Source organism: Erinaceus europaeus, chromosome 10, assembly GCF_950295315.1.
Source record: "Erinaceus europaeus chromosome 10, mEriEur2.1, whole genome shotgun sequence".
NCBI classification, from domain to species: domain Eukaryota; kingdom Metazoa; phylum Chordata; class Mammalia; order Eulipotyphla; family Erinaceidae; genus Erinaceus; species Erinaceus europaeus.
The window spans coordinates 123,533,184-123,559,921 of NC_080171.1; the positions used below are offsets into that span (position 1 = coordinate 123,533,184).

The 26,738-nt window shown below is 50.9% G+C and overlaps 1 protein-coding gene across 3 annotated transcripts in view; it reads left to right on the plus strand.

Moving 5' to 3' along the window:
* The window catches only part of LPIN2 (lipin 2), a 75,269-nt gene that overhangs the window by 36,384 nt on the left and 12,147 nt on the right, over window positions 1-26,738 (plus strand). For 2 of the 3 annotated variants that reach the window (XM_060200741.1, XR_009552162.1), the window contains 7 exons: window positions 847-1,047; window positions 8,422-8,517; window positions 13,100-13,395; window positions 16,638-16,745; window positions 17,955-18,078; window positions 18,771-19,116; window positions 21,271-21,370. In XM_060200741.1, the coding sequence (XP_060056724.1) occupies window positions 856-1,047; window positions 8,422-8,517; window positions 13,100-13,395; window positions 16,638-16,745; window positions 17,955-18,078; window positions 18,771-19,116; window positions 21,271-21,370 (1,262 nt within the window). In that variant the 5' untranslated portion in view covers window positions 847-855. Of the gene's footprint in view, window positions 1-846; window positions 1,048-8,421; window positions 8,518-13,099; window positions 13,396-16,637; window positions 16,746-17,954; window positions 18,079-18,770; window positions 19,117-21,270; window positions 21,371-26,738 lie in introns of those variants that run through there. The other variant, XM_016186767.2, reaches the window with a different exon arrangement.

Below are 26,738 nucleotides of genomic sequence, written 5' to 3' on the forward strand. Positions count from 1 at the left end.
GCTTCACGAGTGGTGAAGCAGGGCCGCAGGTGTGTCTCTGTCTCTCTCCCTCTCTATCACCCCTCTCCCTTCTCAATTTCGCTCTGTCTCTAGCTAATAAATAGAATTAAATTTAAAAAAAGAAAGAAAACCCAGCCTCTTACTTATCTTCCAACAGAGATCATGTAATTTGAGATTTCTCTTGGAGATGATCTTCAGTTTTGTTTGGGGTTTGTTTGTTTGTTTGTTTTTGCTTGTTTTCTTGCTTGACTGTTGTGACCACGGTGTTATGAAATATTGTCTTGGAGGCCGAGTGGTGGCGCACCTAGTCGTGCTCACACATTACAGTGCGCAAGACCAGGGTTCGAGCCCCCAGTCCCCGCCTGCAGGGGGAAAGCTTTGCGAGTTGTGAAGCAGGGCTGCAGGTCTCTCTCTCTGTCTCTCTGTCTCTCTCCCTCCCTCCTCTGTCACCCTCCTCCCTTTCAATTTCTGGCTGTCTCCATCCAGTAAAGAGGAGAAGATTACAAAAACGTTGTCTTGGATTCCTGCTGATCTCGACCAGGAGATTCCTGTGCTGGTGCCGGGCAGGAGAGGGCCGCTCTGCGCTCCCCGGGCGCTGGGTGTGGCGGCGCTCTCACCAGACAGGGAGCCGGGAGCCCGGTGGCCTGTGGGTGGAGCCCAGCGGAAGCAGTGGCTGCGGAGACCACTGCTGCTGGGCCCTCGGCCAGCACGGTCACAGGGCCAGGAAGTGGGCCGTGGTACAGACGGGCATGTAAACAGTCACTGCTGGTTCTTTTCTTGGCATTTGTCCGAGAGGACACCGATTCCGTTGACGTCTTCCTAAGCTCTGTTTCTCTTCTCTGGTAGTCGCAAACCATGAATTATGTGGGACAGCTGGCCGGGCAGGTGATCATCACCGTCAAGGAGCTCTACAAGGGCATCAACCAGGCCACCCTGTCTGGCTGCATCGACGTCATCGTGGTGCGGCAGCAGGACGGCACCTACCAGTGTTCCCCTTTCCACGTGCGGTTCGGGAAGCTGGGAGTCCTGCGGTCCAAGGAGAAAGTGGTGAGTGTGGGCACAGCATGCTTCTGGGGGGAGAGGGGGAGAAGGGAAGTGTGGCTCTTGGCACATCATTGCCAGGAGCTCTTGGGGCTTGGCTTTCTGTTTTTTAATTTTTTATGAGTGATCTAATGATGCTTAACAAGATGGTGAGGTAACGGGAACAGTTCCCACGAGCTCTGCGTCCCCTCCCCACCATTGGAAGTTTCCCTGTTCTTTATCCCTCTGGGAGCCTGGACCCAGATTCTCTATGGGGAGCAGAAGGTGGGAGTCCTGGCTTCTGTCATTGCTTCTCCACCGGACATGGGTGTTGACAGGTGGATCCACACCCCCAGCCTGTGTCTGTCTGTCCCTAGTGGGGCAGGGCTCTGGGGAGGGGAGGCTCCAGGACACATGGGTGAGGGCGTCTGCCCAGGGAGGTCAGGATGGGGTCATGGCAGCATCTGCAACTTGGTGGCTGAAATGCGGTGAGATATAAAGCAGGACACTGAAGGTAGGAGTAGAGCAGGTGAGATTTGGGGTCTCCACGTAGAAGTTGCTAGGAAGCCTATTTTATATTTATTTATTTTTCCCTTTTTGTTGCCCATTTTTATATTGTTGTTGTAGTTATTGATGTCATTGTTGTTAGATAGGACAGAGAGAAATGGGGGGGGACAGAAAGGGGGACAGAAAGACAGACACCTGCAGATCTGCTTCACCACCTGTGAAGTGACTCCCCTGCAGGTGGACAGCCGGGGGCTCAAACCAGGATTCTTATGCCGGTCCCTGCACTTTGCGCCACCTGCGCTTAACCCACTGCACTACCGCCCGACTCCCTAAGAAGCCTATTTTAGGATGTCCCAAAGGGCCCTCTTTTTTAATGAGTGTAATATTCATTTTTAAAAATCTTTTCATTTATTATTGGTAGAGATAGAGAAAAACTGAGGGGGAGATAGAGAGACAGAGAGACATGTGCAGCCCTGCTTCACCACTTGTGAAGCTTTCCCCCTGCAGGTGGGGGCTGGGGCCTTGAACCTGGGTCTTTGTGCCCTGTGATGTGACCTTTCGCCAGGTTCAGTGCACCAGTGGTCCCTGGGCTTTCCTTTCTTTTATCTGTATGATTTTTTTTTTTAAGTTGCTTCTAAGCTCAGTAAAGCCCTGCTGTGGGAAGAAGTCTCTAGGAGATAAAAAGGCTAAAATTGAGTTTGATAACCTTGTGTTGAAACTCGAGAGCAAAACAGAATCTTGAGTTGCAGATGGGAGTATTCTGTATACTCGGAAGAAGACAAAGCTTTACTCTGTAAAGCACTGTAAGGTCGTACTTGCTTCCACTTACTGGGTCCTGCCGAGAACACCTGCGATCAATGCAGATGCCGGCTGCTTCCTGCCGACGTGTCCACCCACAGGCTCGTGCGCTGACCAGATTTTATTCGCCTGGGCAAATTCACTCAGAACGAAGACTCCCGGTATCCCTTTTCCTGGCGCCCTCTTCTCTTCAGCGCAGGGAGCAACTGAAAGGTGTCTCTGTGTATCTGAAGTCAGTCGGGTCAGGAAACTGAGCTCGTGGTACAGCTTGGCAGGTACACGGCGGCCTTTGCGCTTTCGTTCTTGCCGCATCTGAACAGTGTAGGGAGATTTCCTCAGTTTCCATGGCTGAGCCATCCCTTTCTGTTGTTGTTGTTGTTGTTGTTGTTGTTTTATTGATTCCCTTTGGTTGCCTTTGTTGTTTTATTGTTGTAGTTATTATTGTTGTTGTCGTCATTGGATAGGACAGAGAAATGGAGAGAGGAGGGGAAGACAGAGAGGGGGAGAGAAAGACAGACACCTGCAGACCTGCTTCACCGCCTGGGAAGCGACTCCCCTGCAGGTGAAGGGAGCCAGGGGCTCGAACCGGGATCCTTACGCCGATCCTTGCGCTTCACGCCACGTGCGCTTAACCTGCTGCGCCCCCGCCCGGCTCGCGAGCCATCCCACTTTATTGTGCGTGAGACGTAGATCTAGGAGGCCACTGATACAAACTGAAGACGTTTTCCTCGTGGCGTCTGCTCTTTGACAAGTTTGATCTTGTCCTTTGAAATAGATATTCACCGTATTTAAATGAAACACCCGTTGTTTGGAGGAGGAAAGAGAAGGCTAATGGAGAGGCCTGGTGGTGACGCACTGGAGAGAGGTCTCACGTGACCATGATGTGCAAGGGCCTGGGCTGAAGTCTCTGGCGGGGGCTTCATGAGGAGGAGAGCCGTGCTGCAGGCATATCTCCTCTTCTCTTCCTCTTGCCCTGCCCCCTCTTTCTCTCACCTATCAAAAACAGGAAGGAGAGCCCACAGGAACGGTGGCGCTGTCTAGGCACCGAGCCCCAGCAATAGCCCCAGCAATAGCCCCGGTGGCGGAAAGAATGGGCTTCAGGGTTTCACAAAGCCAGACACTGTTTCCCCCCACACCCTGAACACACATCTCGTGTGCAGATGTGTCAAGAGCCTTTCCCACCAGGGAGCCACAGTTCAGAGCGGAAGACTTGTGTGCTCTGACCATCTGTCTGTGAAACCAAAAGCAGTTACAGCTGGTCCGTCTGTGCCTTGCAGATAGCGTCATTTCGCCAGTTTCACTTCTGGAATGGTCTCTTTCCTTCCGAGAGAGCTAGCATAGATTACTTTCAGATTATACCTGCATTAGGAGAATTATGTACCTAGTCCTGTAACAACCTTTCTGTTCACAAAATAACTTCTAAGACTTTGGCTTTTTCCTCCTGGGTTTTCTGATCAGTAGATTGGATATTTCTCTGACCTTTCCAAAAAAAAGAAACCTCAAGGCGTGTGTGTATGACACTATATAATGATACTATAACATGTGTGTGTGTTGGTCTGTGTATGTGATAATATGTAATGATACTAGAACATATATGTGTGTGCGCATGTGTGTGATAATATATGATACTGGAACATATGTGTGTGTGTGTGTGTGTGTGTGTGTGTGTGTGTGCGCGCGCGCGTATACGCATTGTGTACGCATTGCCTCCAGACTTAGGGCCCATGAACTCAGCAACACCGGAAGAAGAGAACCCCTCTTACTTGCAGAAGTGTCCGTGGTCAGTCTGTCTGTCTGTGAGGTCTGGGTCCCCTATATCTTAGTCCATGTTTCCGGGTTACCTGGGATGCTGACTAGACAGCAGCTCCAGCTGTGCTGCCTTGAGGCCTGAGCAAACATTGCCCCTGTAATGGGGGCGGAAGTTGCTGAGATGACGTCAGATGTTTGTGATTTCAGTGTCTTTTGGGGAAAGGTTCTCACCTTTCTGGAAGTTTGATCTTTTTCCTGGAAGCTGTTGCGATGCCTTACTGTGAAGAGTTCACTTGTAGTCTGTCTTTGTCCTTATTCTGCACTCTCCTTTCTGAATGTTCCCTTAGGATGACCTTTACTTTTGAAAAGCATAGACTAGTTATTCAGAGCAGTGCTAAACACTAAGGTGGCTAGTGAGCAAATAAGGGGGAATGTTTGTCTCCTGACAGCATTGCGTGGCCCTTTCAAAATGTAAAAAATGAGTTTTGTGCAAAATCATGATTTTATTTACCTTCCTTAATTTACACAGAGATTTTCCCTTAGAATTTTAAGTGTCATTTAGTTCTGTTTCTCTCATTTGTCTAGCATTATGCTTTTTTGAAATTTATCCAATTTTGTCTTATAACAACACACAATGTATTGCTTATATTTAAAGGGAACAATTTAAATTTTTTGATATTTATTTATTATGAGAGAGACAGAGAAACGAAAGAGAGAGGAAGGACCTGGGACACTGCTCACCTCTGGTGGAGGTGGTGCCCGGGGTTGAGCCTGGGACCTCTGGGGCCTCGGGCATACAAGTCGGTGCCCAGCAGGCCACCCTGTTTCAGCCCCCATCCCTGCTAAGCTTTTCTGAATATAGGCGCCCACAAGACCCTCCACCACTGCCGAGTCAGGGGACACTCAGTTCCTGTCTGAGTCGCCGACAGCCTGTGGCAGTTCCTTGGGTCATTTTGAATAACGTTGACATATGTTTTTGATTTCCTGATCTCAGATTAATAAATAAATTGAAAGTATATTTTAAATACAGTCTCCCATCCAATCTCTTCCATTTATTTTACACGATCATAGTGTACTGATCAGAACCAACTAACACTGACACAGTGCTTTCAACTAAGGGCCTTAACTCAGCAATTTTCCCATTTGGTCTCTGTTCAGGATCACAGTGTCTTCATTCTGCACTCTCATTTCTCACTGTTCCCTTATGACAACCTTTGAGAAGTATAGAATTAGTTAATTAGATCACCCTAATTATTATTATTATTATTATTATTATTATTATTTTGTCTCCAGGGTATGGCTGGGTTTTGATGCCTGCACTACAAATCCATTGCTCCTGGAGGCCATCTTTTTTCCATTGTTGTCGTTGTTGGACAGGACAGAGTGAAATGGAGAGAAGAGGGGAAGCCAGAGGGGGAGAGAAAGACAGACACCTGCAGACCTGCTTCACCGCCTGTGAAGCGACTCCCCTGCAGGTGGGGAGCCGGGGGGCTCAAACCGGGATCCTTGTGCTGGTCCTTGCACTTTGTGCCATGTGCACTTAACCTGGTGCACCTCGCCCAGCCCCCTGCCCTAGACTTCTTGAGTTTGTTTGATGTCTCCCCATTTTTGACAAGGAAAATACAGTCGATATACACTTCCCAGCTTAGCATCTGAAGAGCCCCACTAGGATGCTGTGTCGGATTATCACTGCGCTCATCTGGCCCATGGTGTCAGGTAGGTTCCTCACTCACAAAGCTCCTCGCGGGAAGAAACTTGAAGTTGCAGGCGGCCTGGTTCTCACTTCTCCCACTGTGGCTTCTGGTACACCTCCATGGGGCCAGAGCTGCCCTTCCTGCCCCGGGTAATCCTTGCCGCTCTATTGCCCCACAGAGGGGTCCGTTTCTCTCTTAAACTGAAGTCCGCTTTACACAGTAGGGGCATCAGTGGAGGAGTGGAAATACACTAGAGATCATGATCCACTATCTTCATTACTGATTTCAGTGCTTACAGTGTCCCAGATGGCGGGACTGACTCTTTCTGGTTGAGTCTGTTAGAAACGGCCTCCCGCTCCTTGAGCTCTCATGCTTTCTGGTGCCATAGATGTTCCAAAAGCATCTGCTTTCATGGTCTCGGCCCTGGAACTATGTTTTCTGCAAGGAGCCCTGGTTCCTTTGATTGGGGGCATTTGCCTATGGAAATGAAAATCTGGTCATTTGGTGTGTGTGTTACTACTGTGTGTCATGATGTCTAAGTTTTCTCATCAGGCAAAACTGGGAAAGTTACATAGATGTATGTGTACATATGTTTACATACTTGCACATACACAGCCACATTTAATTTCTTATAAAGAAAAAAAAAAATACTGACTACTGAGAGGCTGAACCATTGCTCAGCAGATGGGAGCAAACACCTGACTGTGTGTGGGAGCCTTGGTTTAAAAACCCAGACACTGAGGGAGTCGGGCTGTAGTACAGCAGGTTGAGCGCAGGTGGCGCAAAGCACAAGGACCGGCATAAGGATCCCGGTTCAAACCCCGGCTCCCCACCTGCAGGGGAGTCGCTTCCCAGGCGGTGAAGCAGGTCTGCAGGTGTCTTTCTTTCTCTCCCCCTCTCTGTCTTCCCCTCCCTCTCTCCATTTCTCTCTGTCCTATCCAACAACAACAACAATAATAACTATAACAATAAAACAACAAGGGCAACAAAAGGGAAAAAATAAATAAAATAAATATAAAAAAAAACCCCAGACACTGATAGGAGCAGCCCCAAGATGGACTCTGGCACGTGAAGTGCTTCCTTGGTGCTGCTCCTCTGTCTTTCTGAAAAATACAAAAAATGGGGCCAGGGAGATTGACTCAACTATATCGTGTGTGTGTGTGTGTGTGTGTGTGTGTGTGTGTGTGTGTGTTTTCTGAAAAATATAAAAGGATGGGGCCAGGGAGATTGACTCAACTATATCGTGTGTGTGTGTGTGTGTGTGTGTGTGTGTGTGTGTGTGCGCGCGCGCGCGCAGCATCTCATTTGAAATGTATGCTCGTAACAGTATTTTGGTTCTTCTGTCCTTAGACTTATATAAAGTTAAAATGCTGCTTTACAAAGTTACCCAGTGCAGTTTTCTTCCTCTCCCCTCCCCTATGTCTATAGTGCTTACATAGAGAGCATCTTTATAACAAATGTTTTGACTACATATAACAATTATTTTTGTTAAACATCATTACCTGACTCTTGGAGAGACAGCCCTGCTGCCTACAGTGACCGGATGTGAACCAACACTTGATTTCTGGTCACGAGAAATAATTGATTCTTAATGAGGAGAGCTGATGGCACCAAGGGTCAAGTATACTTTAATCACACAGTACTAAGTACATTAGATCATGGGCTGTGCTATTTACGTGTCTGTTATTTCTTTATCTGTGCTTATCTCTGTATGGCCTGCAGGAGCTAAACAAATGAAGATTTATCTGTAAGTTTCAAGAGTTGTTTTCACCACCAATATGAATGAAGTCTTTAAAATTCTTGATAGACTACAGACCACGTCCTTTTTAAGTAACAAGTAATATTTAACATTCTATATAAATAGCCCTCACTTTGGGAGCCACTGGGGAGAGCACAAGTCTTCTCCAAGCAAGGCCCTGGGCTAGGTCCCCAGGACCATGTAAGGGTATCAGGGGCAGAGATGGATGCTTTGACGTCTGTCCTCTCCCCAAAAAACATTAAAACTTTTGGGCCGAAGAGGTGCCTCGGCGTCCGTCAGAGCACTGGGATGACCTTGGGGTTGATCTCTGGCGTGGCTTTAAAGGCAAGGGGAAGGGGAAGCAACCCTCACCGTTGCTGGCAGGACAGAGTTTGGAACTGACTGCAGAGGCAGCTCTGCAAGATGAGCTTGGTAATCAGGAGAGGGACTTTGTCGTGATAGCCACTGACCAACAGCCTGTCTGCTTTCGCCACCACCACACAAAACTACAGCGCAGATGGGAAAGCCAGCCTAAAAACAGGCTTGGTGCAGATGAATTAACAACAAGAAAAAGAAGCCCGAGTGGGGGGTAGCACTAATGTTATACAAAGAGATTCTCATGCCTGAGGCTCTGAAGTACCAGGTTCAATTCCCCACACACACACACAACCGTAAACCATAACTGAGCAGGGCTCTGGTTTAAAAAAAAAAAAACAGGCTTCAGTGCTGTGGTTCTGGGGACACTCACAGAATTAAAGAATCACAAAAGAGGGCATCAGCAGACTTAGGGCTGGGGACGTAGGCGTGTTGCAGTGTTTCTCTGGGACTGTCACCAAGGACCCCAGAATTCCAGCTTAACTCAGTGTGGATGCAGAGTACTCTTCGCATCAAAGCACACTTTGTTTCTCCTCTTAGATCGACATCGAAATCAACGGTGATGCCGTGGATCTTCACATGAAGCTGGGTGACAATGGAGAGGCTTTCTTTGTGGAGGAGACGGAAGAGGAATATGTAAGTCCCGAGGGGGGGGTGGTCCTGCAGCTACGGCTTCGCACGGTGCGCTCAGGCCCCGGGGCAGGTTCCCACGCAGAAACGTCCACGCGCTTACACGGTGTTTACAGGAACTTGATAAGCTTAGGTTGAGGTTGAAGAGCTGACTTGTCAGAAAGGAGCTGGAGAATGAGGAAACGTCTGCACGTCTGGTCGAGGGTACAGACAGCATGAAGAAAAGCCTTCGCGTGTGCTCTTCTGGGAACAGAAGGATGGATGAGTCCAGTGGATAAAGCACTGGACTCTCAAGCATGAGGTTCCGAGTTCAGTCCCCGGCAGCACAAGTACCAGAGTGATGTCTGATTCTTCCTCTCTCTCCTCCTCCTGTCTTCTTCATGAACGTTTTTCTTTTTGGCTTTGGTGATCTTTCTTATTTAGCATCCATCATAGTTCGCCCCTTGACTTGAATACATTCAGTTCCAGCTCAGTCACGGAGGCGTGTCTCTGTAGACCGAGTCAATACACTCTCGACCTTTAAACTCAGAAAACATGCTCACCCTTTTGGTTCAGGACTTTGCGTCCTAACCTTGAGTAGTCACTGGAATAGCTGATTACGCCCTCAGGGATGTGAATTCATTGGCTGTCTCCTTTATCAATGATTACTGCATATTGGGTTTCACTCAGCAAAAAAAAAAAAAAAGCTGGCTTGCCCATTAAACCCTTGCCCCACCCCCATGGGCCCACCTGTTGGATGGTGGCCATGTTCTTTATGAATCTGCTGTGAAGCTGTTTAGAGGTTCTCAGAAGACATGCTACATCTTTCATCATAAACAGTAAACTCTCAACAAAAGGAAATGTCAAGTTGTTAAGAATTTGAGGGAACTTTTGTTCTGTTTGAAGACATGCTGCCTATTTGATCTCACAAATTCACACAGAAAATAAAACGTAGCGGGAGTCGGGCTGTAGCACAGCGGGTTAAGCGCAGGTGGCGCAAAGCACAAGGACCGGCATAAGGATCCCGGTTCGAACCCCAGCTCCCCACCTGCAGGGGAGTCGCTTCACAGGCAGTGAAGCAGGTCTGCAGGTGTCTGTCTTTCTCTCCCCCTCTCTGTCTTCCCCTCCTCTCTCCATTTCTCTCTGTCCTATCCAACAACGACAACAACAATAATAACTACAACAATAAAACAACAAGGGCAACAAAAGGGAATCAATAAATTAAATAAATATAAAAAAAAGAAAAGAAAAGAAAACGTAGCAGGACAAGATTGTGTAGTGTTTGTTAGGTCAGCATAAAGCTCAACAGTACTCGGCCCCAGAATCTGAACTGAGTGATTGTGAAGGGAGACCTTGTCAGACAGTATTTAGCATCTTGGTAGCTTGTTTTTATTTACTTGTTGGTTCACTTATTTATTTAGCCACCAGGGTTATCATTAGGGCTTGGTGCCAGCACTACAAACCCACCTGTCCCAGCAGCCATTTTTCCTTTATTTTTAAAAATTTTTTTTTATCTTTATTTGTTGGATAGAGACAGCCAGAACTTGAGAGGGAAGGGGGTGATAGAGAGGGAGAGAGACAGAGAGACACCTGCAGCCCCACTTCACCGCCTGTGAAGCTCTCCCCCTGCAGGTGGGGACCAGGGGCCTTTCGCACTGTAACATGTGCATTCAACCAGGTGTGCCACCATCTGGCCCCTCATTTTCCCTTTTTTTAAAATTTTATTTTATTTAAAGTAAGACAGAAATTGGGGGGGGGGGTCGGGCAGTAGCACAGCGGGTTAAGCGCACATGGCAGGAAGTACAGGGACAGGAGCAGGGATCCCAGTTGGAGCCCCCGGCTCCCCACCTGCAGGGGAGTCACTTCACAGGTGGTGAAGCGGGTCTGCAGGTGTCTGTCTTTCTCTCCCCCTCTGTGTCTTCCCCTCCTCTCTCCATTTCTCTCTGTCCTATCCAACTACGACCTCAATAACAACAACAATAACTACAACAATAAAACAACAAGGGCAACAAAAGGGAAAATAAATACATTTTTAAAAAATTAAATAAAAAACAAGAGCAACAAAACGGAATAAATAGATAAATAAACATTTTTTTATAAAGAAAGAAATTGAGAGAGGATGGGGAGAAAGAAAGGGAGAGAAAGATAGACACCTGCAGACCTGCTTCACTGCTTGTGAAGTGACTCCCCTGCAGGTGGGGAGCCGGGGCTCGAACCCCCATCCTTGCACTTGGCAGCGTGTGCGCATAACTGTGTGAGCCACTGCCCAGCCCCATCCTGCTTGTTTTCATATCATCTCATTTGCATCTCCCTTGCCCAAATAAAACATTTCTGGTGTTTCTTAAAATTCTGTGTGATAAGTCCATCACACTGATTGGACTTTATAATCACTAGGCACAGAAAGTGAGAAGATTGGGTTTTGCTAGCTTGTTACTGGGTCCTCGCAGTCGATTCTGATGTGATTCTGTGTGCGCTCTGCTCAGTGGGGTCAGCTGGAAAGGGGCAGCTCTCCAGCCTTTTCTCTCTATGTCCAGATCGACCAGATTTTTTTTCTCTCTAAGTGGACTGAAATTCTCCTTGAAAGAAGGGAGGAAGGACTAGTACCCCCTATAGTGCTGGAATTACTACTCTGTGCCATGAATATAACACTCTTCCCTTTCCAGGAGTTCACTGCTTGTTTGATTTTTAATGTATTTTATTTTAATGAGAGAAAGAGAGAGAGAGACCAGAGCCCTGCTCGGCTCAGGCATGTAGTGATGCAGGGGACTGAACCTGAGGCTTTGGAGTCTTGGGCATGACCGTCTTTTTGCATAACCACCATGCTACCTCCCCCACCCAGAGTCGACTGTTTGAAAAGGAGCAGACGTTACCAAAACCCATCTGACTTTTTGTTCACGTAGACTTACCCCTTTCAAGGTGATGATTCTGGACGTATTGTCCTTTTAGCAGCTGTGCTATAGTCCACGGTGTGGGCACACCACACTTGCTGTTGTGTCGGTAGATATTCAGAGTGTTTCCACTTCCCCTCCTCCAAGAAGCAGTGCTCTTGTAGAACTATAAAAACCGCACCAGTGCCTAAACCACTTTGAAGAAGTACAAACTTCATTTGTAACAGAGACCATAGAAGTCAGAGACTTCAGCCTGTTGATAAGGTCTGCAGAGTAACGGCTTATGTTATAATTTCTCTGTCTGTATTGCTGTCAAGCAAACATTTTGCTTGGGCAGACAAAACAAAAAAATTGGCACTAGAGTAAAATGTTTACCAAACCCAAATTCAGAAGTCTTATTTTCACTTGTGCAAACTTACTCATTTTCAGGCCAGTCATGTAAAGATTTATGGGCTGTCAGTCTTCTCGGGTTATTATCTCTATTATCTACCTTCTGCCCCACCTAATCTTATAAAAGAATAAAGCAAATGACTGAGAAGTTAATTTCCTGAATACCAAGCTTTGTTTATTTGATATTGCAAGGAGAATTTCATTATCCTAACTACTGGGTCTGGTTATTATTGTTCTTTGTTAATTGCTGAAAGGAAATCTTAAAAGAGTTTGCTGTCAGGGAGTCCAGCGGTAGCGCAGCAGGTTAAGCGCGGGTGTGCGAAGCGCAAGGACCGGCCTAAGGATCCCAGTTCGAGCCCCCGGCTCCCCACCTGCAGGGGAGTCGCTTCACAGGCGGTGAAGCAGGTCTGCAGGTGTCTGTCTTTCTCTCCCTCTCTGTCTCCCCTCCTCTCTCCATTTCTCTCTGTCCTATCCAACAACAATGACATCAATAACAACTACAACAATAAAACAAGGGCAACAAAAGGAACTAAATAAATTATTTTTTAAAAAAGTTTGCTGTCCTTAAATCCAGTATTTTTCTTACAGCGGGTTGTCTGACTCTGCCCCCACCCAGTTGATCTGGCACGCCCCAGCCCTGCTCACTGTCGCCAAAGCGCTCCACTCACCTGCCTGCCCTTCTTAGCTTTGCCCGCTGGGCTATTCTTGATCAGATATGCCGTATCTTGTTCTTAGTGTTCTTTGTAATTCTCTGGCAAAATGCTTCGTAACACCACCTTTGAATGCTGCTACTGCTCTGAACTGTGATTTGCAGATCACTTAGTCGGCTCTGCTTTCATCCCAGCTTTCCGTGTTCGGTTCTCACTGGTGCTTCCTATGGAGTCAGTCATGGGCAGAGCCAAGGCAGCACTTAGCCGTGTGCCGCTGAGCAGAGGCCTGTTCAGAGCAGACGATGCGGTGTCTTCGTTCACGGGCTTCTCACCCGCTGAGGGGACTTAATCTCCCCACCACCTAGATATCTAGACACAGAATTCATCATTTTTTTTATTCACTATTCAGTTTATAGTAAACAATCTTTCTCTTTTTTTAAAGACTTCTTAAGAATTCATTTTTTAACCTTTTAATTTTATTTATTATTGTTGGATAGAGACAGAGAGGAATCGAGAGGGAAGGAGGAGGTAGAGAGAGACACCACTCGTGAAGCTTTCCCCCTGCAGGCAGGGCCCGGGCCTTGAACCTGCATCCTTATGCACTGCAGTCTGAGCGCTCTACCAGGTGTGCCACCGCCTGGCCCCATAAACAGCTTACCTCTCTCCATGTTTCCGTTTAAGGCAAAGCTGCCCGCTTACCTGGTCACCTCACCAATCCCCACCGAAGACCAGTTCTTTAAAGAGCTCGACACGCCTCTGACACCGGGTGGCAGTGGGAGACCGTCGCAGAGTGTGGACATCTCTCACATCTTGGAGGCAGAGACAGTTTTCACTCCAAGCTCCGTAAAGAAGAAAAGACGAAGAAGAAAGAAGTGCAGACAGGACAGTCAGAAGGAAGAGCACGTCCCTTCTGCTCCTGAAGATGCAGCGAACGTGAACCTGAGCTCCGATGATGACAGAGGGGCGCCGGCAGCAAGGTAGGGCTCCACCTCCAAGGCTCCAGTGTCGGACCCGGGGCCAGGCAGCCGCTTCTCTGAGAGATGTGCAGCGGCTGTCAGACTTGTTCCTCTCACTGGCTGCTCGCTTGCTCGCTACAAAATGAAACGACAGGGGTTCGTTGTTTTCCCCTTTCTGTGCGACCCTGAAAATGGCCGTCAGACGACACCACTGAAAGCAGACTGGCAGTAGGTCTCTTCCTTAGTTTATTCTGTAGAGACAGAGAGAGTGAAGCGGGTCCCACACCAGAGCTTCCTTCACTGCAGTCAGGGCGGGGCTTGAACCCGAACGTATGAGTGACAGCACACGGTCATCTTGCCAAGCCAAGGTGTTTGCTTTTAGAGGCCGGGAGGCCTGTGGCCTCGCCCTGCAGCGTCACAGGGGCCAGGCTCAAACCTGTGCCACACCATCCAAGTGAGCCGTCTCACCAGCCCTGTCTCTGGGGCTCCAGAAGCCAAGCGAGTCATAAAGCGCACAGGAGGTCCAGACTGGCTGGTGGCTTGGCCCGGGGAGAGCAGAAAAACATCAGGAGTCAGTGCCGGTGATCTTGCGCTTGGTGTCTGGACTTTTTCTGAGAGGTGGAGAGTTGGGTTGAGTTTATCATCAAAACACCCTAGTATAAGCAGAAGAGGAAAGGCAATGTGTTTCTTTTTTCTTTTTCAAGTCAGAGGTCTTGATCACTATCTTTTTTTTTTAAACCAACTCTGTAGAAGTAACAAAAATATATGCCACCTTTCAAGTCAGCACTGCCTGGGACTTCAGGGCCCGTATTTGGGGAACATGGGTTTCTGGAAGGTTCTCTTCTGTCTGCCCCATGCGGCGCTTGCTCAGGCAGAGGTGACGTCAAGGGGGGTGTTGACCGCCGGAGAAGCAGCGTGTGCCCGGCTGGCAGGACCTGGATTTCTAAACCTTTTATTTGACTTGGGTTGGAAGCAGGGTGCGGTCATGAGGTAGGCAGTGTGTATGCTTCTCACCTCAGCCGCTGAGGAGAGAGAGTTTGTACACTGTTTCTGTTCCTGGTCTCTTCACGAGAAGGGGGTAAGTTGACTTTCCTGGTATGTGCCAAGTGTAAACTCTGTCTTGACATAGCTTTTGTTGAGGACAGCTGTTGTTAGTGAAGGATCATTATCGTCAGTAGTGAATATTGCATTTTAGTGAATCTCATAGTATACTGTATTTTGGCAAACCTGTTGGTTCATTTTTCTAAATCTGTAAATCCAGATTGTGAACTTGAGAGCAAATTTCTACATTTGACAGGAACTTTTAATTTATGCCATTATTTTTTTTACTCACCATATGTCATGTGTGACATCTTTACTCTTCTCACACTGAATATATCGATGATTCAAGTTTTGATAAAATGAAGAAGTCCAGGGGCCAGGTGGTGGCGCACCTGGTTGAGTGCACATGTTACAGTGCACAGGGACATGGGTTCGAGCCCCCGGTCCCCACCTGCAGAGGAAAAGCTTTGCGAGTGATGAAGCAGGGCTGCAGCTGTCTCTCTCCCCCTTCCCTCTCAATTTCTGACTGTCTATCCAATAAGTAAAGAGAGTTAAAAAAAAAAAAAGAATTCCTCTGTTAAACAACAAAAGACAGAAAGTAATCGTGAAAGGGGACTTAAATGTAAAAATACCTACAGTAATTAAAACTGCTCACAGCAAATTTGGTTAACTAGTCTCTATCCATGCTAACTGATAACATAATTACAAATATTTTAAATAATACTTTCATGTCACTAGTTCCCCGAGAATGTTAAGCTAGTAAGAAACCACCGCTTGGGACTGGATGGTGGCCACCTGGCTAAGCGCACGTGTCACTGCTCTGTGACTGCTGCACAAGTCACAGGGGCTGCGCTTGCTACTGTGTCACTGCCCGCAAGGACCCGGGTTCAAGCCCCCATCCCCACCCGCAGGGGAGAAGCTTCACCGGGGGGGAGCAGGGCTGCAGGTGTCTCTCTGTCTCTCCTTATCTTCCCCCTTCCCTCTCAGTTCCTCTGTAGCCGCTCAGCTAAAACAGGTAGAATCATAAGAAGTTGCCACCATTGTGCCTTTCCCACCTCCAGCACATGCCCTGGAGACTAAGAGCCGGCCAGGTAGTGTGGGGATGCTGGGCAGCGGGTGAAACGAAACTACTCAGACCCTGCTCACATCTCCCGACCAACCGTGTGAGCCGTGAGAGTGGGCAGCACCCTCTGGTGGCGGCAGACGCTCCCCAGGTGTTTCTGGTGGCGGCAGACGCTCCCCAGGTGTTTCTGGTCGTGGCAGACACTCCCCAGGTGTTTCTGGTCGTGGCAGACACTCCCCAGGTGTTTCTGGTGGCTACAGACGCTCCCCAGGTGTTTCTGGTCGTGGCAGACACTCCCCAGGTGTTTCTGGTCGTGGCAGACACTCCCCAGGTGTTTCTGGTGGCTACAGACGCTCCCCAGGTGTTTCTGGTCGCGCAAACACTCCCCAGGTGTTTCTGAGCCGCGACTCGTATCTTCAGCCAGTAGCTTCTCTGGAATGGAGAGTAGACTGGAGAGAGGCGCGGCCGGCCTGTCCGGAGCCCAGCCCCTGTCAGGTGTGCTGTTGGTGCCTGCTTGCTCGTGGGACTTCTTTGTCGTCTGACCACCAGGGTTTCATTACCAGAGCTCAGCGCCTGCACAAGCCACTCCTCCTGAGACCATTTTTCTTCTTCTTTCTCCTCTTCTTCTCTCCTCCTCCTTCTTTCCCCCTTTCTCCCTCCTCCTCCCCTTCTTGCTTCTCTTCCTCCCCCTCCTCCTCTCTCTCCCCCTCCGCCTCCTTCTGTAGAGGGGCTCCTCAGAGGGTAACGTGTGTTTGACCAGGCACCTCGGCACCTGCCCCTAACTGATGGACCGAGTTCACTTTGAGCATGTCATGAAGCCTCTCGGGCCTCGATCAGCTAGTAAGTGCCGTCAGTCACTCTTACCGCAGGTGTGTAAGGACTGCATACACTGTGTGTACAGCCCTTGTTTCCCTCCGCCAGCCTTTGAATACAACTCAAGGAATGTAAAAAGGAGTTTCAGTCTTTCCTCTTTGCTCAGCTCACCCACTCAGAACAGCAGTCGCAGCGGTGCGCGGTGAATGATGACTGTGGCCCTCACCTCCCCTGGTGTCTGAGGTCATCTGACCTTTGTGTTGCTTACACTGTGCCGATAGACTTGGGACATTTCAGGCTGACAAAAAGCTCATTGTTCTTGTCTTGTCTTGTCTTTCTTTTTCAGAGCATCTGCAGGTGCTTCCTTAAAGGAAGAAGAATATAAAGAGCCGTTGCTCTTCCACTCTGGGGATCACTACCCCTTGTCTGACGGAGACTGGTCCCCGCTAGAGAAGTAAGAAACTGTTCTCTGCCGTTCAGCAGGAGGGCGTGTCCTACTTCCCTCGGACAGTGGGGTAGCTGAAGATGTGCTGGGACATAAACAGATGATCGGTCTCTGCGCGACTGTCTCGATCCAAATAGGATTTGAGTTGCTGTCACACTGTTGACTAGTATAGAACTATGTGACCCTACGGCATTTCTTTTTCCCCCCCTTTCAGTTTTTTAATTATTTTTTTATATTTATTTATTCCCTTTTGTTGCCCTTGTTGTTTTATTGTTGTAATTATTGCTGCTGTTATTGGCTAGGACAGAGAGAAATAGAGAGAGGGGGGGAGAGAAAGACAGACACCTGCAGACCTGCTTCACCGCCTGTGAAGCGACTCCCCTGCAGGTGGGGAGCCTGGGGCTCGAACCGGGATCCTTACGCCGGTCCCTGCGCTTTGCGCCACCTGCGCTTAACCCGCTGCGCTACTGCCCACCTCCCCCCTTTTAGTTTTTTTAAGGAACTATAAGACTTTATTTTTTTAATGTGTTCACACACATGTACGTTTATTTATTTGTTTGTCTGTTTTAACCAGAGGCAAAGATAGAGACACCAAGACCCCAGCTCTTACAGGTGGTGCTGGGGATTGAACCTGAGCCCTCAGAGCCTCAGGCATGAAAGTTTTTTGTATAACCATTATGTCATCTCCCCATCCTGTCCCATTGTAATTTTAATTTATTTTATTTGTTTATTTATTTGTTTTTGGCCTCCAGGGTGATGGCTGGGGCTCGGTGCCTGCACTAGGAATCCACTGCTCCTGGAGGCCGTTTTTTCCCATTTTGTTGCCCTTGTAGTTATTTTTGTCATTGCTGTTGTGGTTGTTGGTAGGACAGAAAGAAATGGAGAGAAGGGGAGAGAAAGACAGATATCTGCAGACCTGCTTCATCGCCTGTGAAGTGACCTCTCCCCCTACAGATGGGGAGCCGGGGGCTTGAACTCGGATCCTTAAGCCGGTCCTTATGCTTTGTACCATGTGCGCTTAACCTGCTGCGCTACCGCCCGGCCCCCGACATGTTTGTTTTTATTAACTCTGGCAGAAGGAATAGTGGAGGTTTCCTTCAGGATTCATTTCCACAGAGTGGCGTTGACATCTACAGGAAGGTAGACCCTTGCAGCCTCTAACGCGAGGAGACCAGTGTCCTAACTTCAGAGCCGCTGTTCCTTGTCCTGTGTTCACAGCACCTACTCCCCGGCAGCATGTCCAAAAAGTGATTCGGAGCTGGAGGTGAAGCCCGCCGAGAGCCTGCTGCGGTCCGAGTCCCACATGGAGTGGACGTGGGGGGGATTCCCAGAGTCCACCAAGGTAGGGAGACTCGCCCGTCGGAAGGGTGCCCCTCACGTATGCGGACAGAGACAGAGACGGGCCTGGAAGTAAACCCAGGTGTAGCCCGCGCTGTGACTTTTGCACCGTGTGTGTCTGTGTCTCCACTTAGCAAACCAGTTGACACGTTAGTAAGGAGACAGCGGGGCACCTGAAAGGGAACTAAATCTACACACACTGGGATTTTAAACAGAAAATTGTGAAAACATTTTGGGCAATTTGTAAATGAAAGAAGAAAGAATTGGGGGCCGGGTAGTGGTATATCCAGTTAAGCACACGCATCAACCGTGCACAAGGACCCGGGTTCAAGCCCCCACTTCCACCTGCAGGGAGGCTGCCTCACAAGCAGTGTTTCTCTTCCTCCCTCCCGTCCCCTCTCAGTTTCTCTCTGTCCTGTCAAGTGAAAATAGAAAGAAAGAAAGAAAGAAAGAAAGAAAGAAAGAGAGAGAGAGAGAGAGAGAGAGAGAAAGAAAGAAAGAGAGAAAGGAAGAAAGGGTTCCATGGTATTTTAATAGCCCAAACCTGGTGCAGCCTAAATCTTCACTAATAGGTAAATGGGATAAAAAAAAAAACTTCTTGTGGACAGAATCTCTGGGTATCTATTGTATCTGGAATACTATTCTAACAAACACATTTTAAAATTTAATTTATACACAGTTCAACTTATTTTTTAGGTCAACAAACGCGAGAGACCCGACCACCATCCCAGGACGGCGATGATCACACCGTCAGAAAATACCCATTTCCGGGTCATCCCCACAGACGACGGCCTCCTGAGCGAAGTGGAGAAGGACACGTTCATGGGAGAGGCCGTCTGTACCATCGTGAAGCCCAAGCCCAGAGCCGCGTGTAAGCAACTGCATAGTGCAGCTTCTGCCTCGGGGCCTCCCCACCCTCCTCCAGAGACACCTCAGATTTCACCTGTGTCAGACGCAGACCACCTCGCCACCCCATCACTAGTGGAGACACCCTTAGACTCAAAACCACCAACTAAAGTAGACTCACCGTCCAAGAAAAAAGGTACCATTCCACCGAGCGTCGGGCATGCTGGATGCAGGTGGCCAGTGACGTCTGGGAATGCCTTGACTCTCTCCCTGCCTTGACTCTCTCCCCCCTGCCTTGACTCTCTCCCTGCCTTGACTCTCTCCCCCCTGCCTTGACTCTCTCCCTGCCTTGACTCTCTCCCTGCCTTGACTCTCTCCCTGCCTTGACTCTCTCCCCCCTGCCTTGACTCTCTCCCCCCTGCCTTGACTCCCTCCCAGCCTTGACTCTCTCCCTGCCTTGACTCTCTCCCTGCCTTGACTCTCCCTGCCTTGACTCTGCCCCCCCTGCCTTGACTCTCCCCCCTGCCTTGACTCTCTCCCTGCCTTGACTCTCTCCCCCTGCCTTGACTCTCTCCCCCCTGCCTTGACTCTCTCCCCCCTGCCTTGACTCTCTCCCTGCCTTGACTCTCTCCCCCCTGCCTTGACTCTCCCCCCTGCCTTGACTCTGCCCCCCCTGCCTTGACTCTCTCCCTGCCTTGACTCTGCCATCCCTGCCTTGACTCTCTCCCTGCCTTGACTCTGCCCTCCCTGCCTTGACTCTCTCCTCCCTGCCTTGACTCTGCCCACCCTGCCTTGACTCTCTCCCCCCTACCTTGACTCTCTCCCTGCCTTGACTCTGCCCTCCCTGCCTTGACTCTCTCCCCCCTGCCTTGACTCTGCCCCCCCTGCCTTGACTCTCTCCCTGCCTTGACTCTGCCCCCCTGCCTTGACTCTGCCCTCCCTGCCTTGACTCTCTCCCTGCCTTGACTCTGCCCCCCCTGCCTTGACTCTCTCCCTGCCTTGACTCTGCCCTCCCTGCCTTGACTCTCTCCCCCCTACCTTGACTCTGCCACCCCTGCCTTGACTCTGCCCCCCTGCCTTGACTCTGCCCTCCCTGCCTTGACTCTCTCCCCCCTGCCTTGACTCTGCCCCCCTGCCTTGACTCTCTCCCTGCCTTGACTCTCTCCCTGCCTTGACTCTCTCGCTGCCTTGACTTTGCCCTCCCTGCTTCCAGAGACCTGGCTTGTGTTTTATACGGGTCTGGATGCGTCATACACCTCACTTCTGACTAGATGGTTCAGATGCTTAGTGGCATCTGAGACTGAGTGAGAGGAGGAGAGACGCCAGGGCACAAAAGTGTCCCCCACTGCTGTGGGGCAGGGTTCGAGCCTGGGCCATGCACAGGACAAAGCAGGCTTATTCCCAGGTGAGCAGTGTGTGCAAAAGCCACCCGTAATTTTCCACTGACATTGTTTAGTCTACTTGCATGCCACCGTGCACCATCACTGGCGATCACTGAGCACGTGACCTGTGAAGTGTATCCTTTGTGAAGGATCCTTGTTCCTTAGCAGCGAGGAAGGTACCGCGTGGCAGATGGCGGTCACCGTGTGCAGACCCCATTCCCCGGCCTTCTGCACGGTGCTGGTGACTCTAGCCAGCTGGCCTTGCTTGTTTGTGCTTCAGGACACAGAAGCTTGGCCATGGGGTGTCAGTCATTCAGGGAGCAGGACGACTCAGATGATTAAGTGAGGGTCTGGACACGTCCACTGAGCTGCCGTTCTCCCGCGCAGCCAGCTTTCCCTTCCATTAGCTTGAATGGCTGAGCACCAACATAAGAGGGAGGCTTGAGGGCCGGGCAAATGGAATAATGACTATGCAAAAGGATTTCACATGGCCGTTATCCCAGAGGCGCTGAAGTCCCAAGTTCAGTCCCCAGCCCCACCATAAGCCAGAGCTGAGCAGTGCTCTGCAATCTCTCTCCTTGTCTCCCTCCTTCCACTCCCTTTATTAGGATAAAATATTTTTACTTATTTATTTTTATCTTTTGCCTCCAGAGTTATCACTAGAACTCGGTGCCAGCACTGCAAATGCACTGCTCCTGGAGGCCATTTTTTTTTTCCATGTTATTGGACAGGATAGAGAGAAATTGCGAGCGGAGGGGGAATAGAGGGGGGCAGAGAGAGAGAGAGACACCTGCAGCCCTGCTCCACCACTCGTGAAGTGACGCCCCCTACAGATGGGGAGCCGGGGCTCGAACCCGGATCCTTGTGCGCTTAAACTGGTGTGCCGCCTCCCCATTAGTTCTATAATTGTAGAGTTAAAAATGGTGAGTAATGAAATATTTACTTGTGTGCTTTTCTCCTAAACACAGGTGTCCACAAGAGAAGCCAGCACCAGGGCCCCGATGACATCTACTTAGATGACTTGAAAGCTCTGGAACCCCAAGTGGCAGCCCTGTACTTCCCCAAAAGGTAGTGCCGCCCAGCATCCGGGAGAAGACGCTCTGAGACGCTGCCGCTGCCCTTAGAGCAAACTTGTTCACTAGGAGCAGACGTGGTGACTGTGTGTGTAGATGCTGGAGAGTTCCGAGTACCAGCACCCTCCCCTTGGCCGATGTGAAGGGGTCTCCCGGCAGTGGGGACGAGTAGGACCCCCGAGGCTGAGCGGAAGGGCGTTGGGCTGCTGGGAGCCACCCGCCCCCGAGCTGTCTGTCCACCTGCTCCGAAGCATGGCTTCCCATTTGCTTTGCTGCCTGCCTTCCGTCGGGACTCTGTTTTCAAGGGCTTCCCAAAGACAGCGTCACTCCTTGGAGTCTGAGCTCCCAGGCCTCTTCCGAGCCGTGTCTCTGCATCTCTCCGTCAGCTCCCCAGCCAGTCTGTGCGCCCACTTTCCCTCTAGCTCCCAGCCAGTCTGTGCGCCCACCTTCCCTGTAGCTCCCAGCCAGTCTGTGCGCCCACCTTCCCTCTAGCTCCTAGCCAGTCTGTGCGCCCACCTTCCCTGTAGCTCCCAGCCAGTCTGTGCGCCCACCTTCCCTGTAGCTCCCAGCCAGTCTCTGCCCCACCTTCCCTGTAGCTCCCAGCCAGTCTGTGCGCCCACCTTCCCTGTAGCTCCCAGCCAGTCTGTGCGCCCACCTTCCCTGTAGCTCTCAGCCAGTCTGTGTGCCCACATCCCTGTAGCTCCCTGGCAGTCTGTGCGCCCACCTTCCCTGTAGCTCCCAGCCAGTCTCTGCCCCACCTTCCCTGTAGCTCCCAGCCAGTCTGTGCGCCCACCTTCCCTGTAGCTCCCAGGCAGTCTGTGCGCCCACATTCCCTGTAGCTCCTAGCCAGTCTGTGCGCCCACCTTCCCTGTAGCTCCCAGCAGTCTGTGCGCCCACCTTCCCTGTAGCTCCCAGGCAGTCTGTGCGCCCACCTTCCCTGTAGCTCCCAGCCAGTCTGTGCTCCACCTTCCCTGTAGCTCCCAGCAGTCTGTGTGCCCACCTTCCCTGTAGCTCCCAGCCAGTCTGTGCGTCCACCTTCCCTGTAGCTCCCAGCCAGTCTGTGCGCCCACCTTCCCTGTAGCTCCCAGCCAGTCTGTGCGCCCACCTTCCCTGTAGCTCCCAGCCAGTCTGTGCGCCCACCTTCCCTCTAGCTCCTAGCCAGTCTGTGCGCCCACCATCCCTGTAGCTCCCAGCCAGTCAGTGCGCCCACCTTCCCTGTAGCTCCCAGCCAGTCTGTGCGCCCACCTTCCCTGTAGCTCCCAGCCAGTCTGTGCGCCCACCTTCCCTGTAGCTCCCAGCCAGTCTGTGCGCCCACCTTCCCTGTAGCTCTCAGCCAGTCTGTGTGCCCACATCCCTGTAGCTCCCTGGCAGTCTGTGCGCCCACCTTCCCTGTAGCTCCCAGCCAGTCTCTGCCCCACCTTCCCTGTAGCTCCCAGGCAGTCTGTGCGCCCACCTTCCCTGTAGCTCCCAGCCAGTCTGTGCGCCCACCTTCCCTGTAGCTCCCAGCCAGTCTGTGCGCCCACCTTCCCTGTAGCTCCCAGCCAGTCTGTGCGCCCACCTTCCCTGTAGCTCCCAGCAGTCTGTGCTCCACCTTCCCTGTAGCTCCCAGCCAGTCTGTGCGCCCACCTTCCCTGTAGCTCCCAGCCAGTCTGTGCTCCACCTTCCCTGTAGCTCCCAGCAGTCTGTGTGCCCACCTTCCCTGTAGCTCCCAGCCAGTCTGTGCTCCACCTTCCCTGTAGCTCCCAGGCAGTCTGTGCGCCCACCTTCCCTGTAGCTCCTAGCCAGTCTGTGCGCCCACCTTCCCTGTAGCTCCCAGCAGTCTGTGCGCCCACCTTCCCTGTAGCTCCCAGCCAGTCTGTGCTCCACCTTCCCTGTAGCTCCCAGGCAGTCTGTGCGCCCACCTTCCCTGTAGCTCCCAGCCAGTCTGTGCGTCCACCTTCCCTGTAGCTCCCAGCCAGTCTGTGCGCTCACCTTCCCTGTAGCTCCCAGCCAGTCTGTGCGCCCACCTTCCCTGTAGCTCCCAGCCAGTCTGTGCGCCCACCTTCCCTGTAGCTCCCAGCCAGTCTGTGCGTCACCTTCCCTGTAGCTCCCAGCCAGTCTGTGCGCCCACCTTCCCTCTAGCTCCCAGCCAGTCTGTGCGCCCACCTTCCCTGTAGCTCCCAGGCAGTCTGTGCGCCCACCTTCCCTGTAGCTCCCAGCCAGTCTGTGCTCCACCTTCCCTGTAGCTCCCAGCAGTCTGTGCGCCCACCTTCCCTGTAGCTCCCAGCCAGTCTGTGCGCCCACCTTCCCTCTAGCTCCCAGCCAGTCTGTGCGCCCACCTTCCCTGTAGCTCCCAGGCAGTCTGTGCGCCCACCTTCCCTGTAGCTCCCAGCCAGTCTGTGCGCCCACCTTCCCTGTAGCTCCCAGCCAGTCTGTGCGCCCACCTTCCCTGTAGCTCCCAGCAGTCTGTGCGCCCACCTTCCCTGTAGCTCCCAGCCACTCTGTTTGCCCCACCTTCACTCTAGCTCCCAGCCAGTCTGTGCGCCCACCTTCCTTCTAGCTCCCAGCCAGTCTGTGCGCCCACCTTCCCTGTAGCTCCCAGCCAGTCTGTGCGCCCCACCTTCCCTGTAGCTCCCAGCCAGTCTGTGCGCCCACCTTCTCTGTAGCTCCCAGCCAGTCTGTGCGCCCACCTTCCCTGTAGCTCCCTGGCAGTCTGTGCGCCCACCTTCCCTGTAGCTCCCAGCCAGTCTGTGCGCCCACCTTCCCACTAGCTCCCAGCCAGTCTGTGCGCCCACCTTCCCTGTAGCTCCCAGCCAATCTGTGCGCCCACCTTCCCTGTAGCTCCCAGCCAGTCTGTGCGCCCCACCTTCCCTGTAGCTCCCAGCCAGTCTGTGCGCCCACCTTCCCTGTAGCTCCCAGCCAGTCTGTGCGCCCACCTTCCCTGTAGCTCCCAGCCAGTCTGTGCGTCACCTTCCCTGTAGCTCCCAGCCAGTCTGTGCGCCCACCTTCCCTGTAGCTCCCAGCCAGTCTGTGCGCCCACCTTCCCTGTAGCTCCCAGGCAGTCTGTGCGCCCACCTTCCCTGTAGCTCCCAGCCAGTCTGTGCGCCCACCTTCCCTGTAGCTCCCTGGCAGTCTGTGCGCCCACCTTCCCTCTAGTTCCCAGCCAGTCTGTGCGCCCACCTTCCCTGTAGCTCTGTGCGCCTTCCCTGTAGCTCCCAGCCAGTCTGTGCGCCCACCTTCCCAGTAGCTCCCAGCCAGTCTGTGCGCCACTTTCCCTGTAGCTCTCTGGCAGTCCGTGCGCCCACCTTCTCTGTAGCTCTCTGGCAGTCTGTGCGCCCACCTTCACTGTAGCTCCCAGCCAGTCTCAGTGCTCCTGCCTGAGCACCGCAGAAACCTCAGGTAGAACAGACTTAAACTGTTTGCTCAATTTCTTTTTTGTGCTTAGAAGATTGAACCCGGTACTTGATATGAGAGTCTGTTTGCATAACCCTTGTGCTACCTATCCCCCCGCCTGTTGCTTTTGGTTTTTAACTAAGGCAATCTTTTTTTTTAATTATATTTATTTATTTATTGGATAGAGAGAGCAAGAAATTGAGAGGAAGGGAATGACAGAGAGGGAGAAAGACAGAGAGACCCCTGCAGCCCTGCGTCACCATTTCTGAAGGACCAGGGCTTGAACTCGGGTCCCTGTGCCCTATAATGTCAGCACTTAACCAGGTGCACCTCCACCCAGCCCTGAAGAGTCTTCATTATTACTTTTATCACCATCATCTTTATTGGATAGAGGCAGTCAGAAATTGAGAGGGAAGTGGAGATCGAAAGGGAGAGAGACCCCTGCAGCCCTGCTTCACCACTCACAAAGCTTCTCCCCTGCAGGTGGGGACCAGGGGCTCAAACCTGGGTCCTTGTGCGCTGTAGTGTGTGTGCTCTTTACCAGTTGTGCCACACCGGCCCCTGTTCTTAGTAAAATTCTGCTGTAATATTATACCATTAAAAAGTCGTTTCAATGTAAAAATCTTCTTTTGTGGAGGTAAATAGCATAATGGTTACACCCAGAGACTCTCATGCCTGAGGTTCCAAATCCCCTGGTTCAATCCCCTGCACCACCATAAACTAGAACTGGGGGGGGGCCCGGGGGGGGGGAATCATCTTTTGAAACTTTTCTTTGTCAGCTATACTCTGGTGCCCCCTACTGCCCAGATTTGAGTTTATCTTCACTGGATCACTCACTAAACACAACTCTAGGGCCTTCTCTGTGTGTGTGTGGTCCCAGTACTCCCAGGCTGATGCTCTTCCTCCCCATGCTGCTTCAGAGAGAGGGGGACAGTCCGGCACTGTTTTCACCACGCCATGGTGCCCCCGTGCTGCTGAGGTCTCAGTGTGAGGCCTCCCACTTGGAAGGGTGGCACTTGGCAGGTGAGCCATCTCCCTGCCTCCATACTGACCTCTTTTTTTTTTTTTTTAACAAAAATAAAAGCAGTTGCCATTTCTAAAACAGTACCTCAGTGTGACATTAATCACCCGCTCCTAGGAGCGAAAGAGAGCCACTGGTGGTTCCAGTCACACGTGAAATCTAGACACACAAGGACTTGCAAAGAAACCGTTGTCTCGGTGGCTTTGTGAGAACTGTTGTGTTTCTGCTCGGAAGGGGGAGAGCACAGAGCTCCAGTGGAGGGTGTGGTGTGAACTAGACCCTGTAAGCTTATGCTCTTATCAACCACCACTAATAACAGGTTTTTGTAGCTGGCTTAAAGATTTAAAAATAAATATCTATTCATGGGGTAAACAGAACAAAAGGCTAGAAGTCCCTTTCATTTTTTTCCCTCTCATCAGAAAAAGACCCCATTAACATCGCTGTACAAGACCAGCTTGTGTAACTTAACTAGAAAAAGGAAAATAGTGAACCATTTCGATTTTCACTACAGTCCTTACATTTACTAGGGTACGTGTAGTTTACTTATCAATACATTTCTCTGGACTCTTGAGAATTTTCCCTTAATTCATTGTCTCTGGGAGGTAAGAGATGAATTTAGAAAAGCCTTATTAGCGCAGCGGGTTAAGCGCAGGTGGTGCAAAGCACAAGGACCAGTGCTAGGATCCTGGTTCGAGCCCCCGGCTCCCCATCTGTCTTCCCCTCCTCTCTCCATCTCTCTGTCCTATCCAACAACAACAACATCAATAACAACAAAGGCAACAAAATAGAAAAAAATGGCCTCCAGGAGCCGTGGATTCGTAGTGCATGCACTGAGCCCCAGCGTTAACCCTGGAGGGAAAAAATATATATATATATATAGTAATAATTCCACCTTGGACAACAGTAATTTTCTTTTTTTTCTTTTTTTTTTTCTTTTTTTTTTTAATGAAATGGTTCATTGTCATCAGAT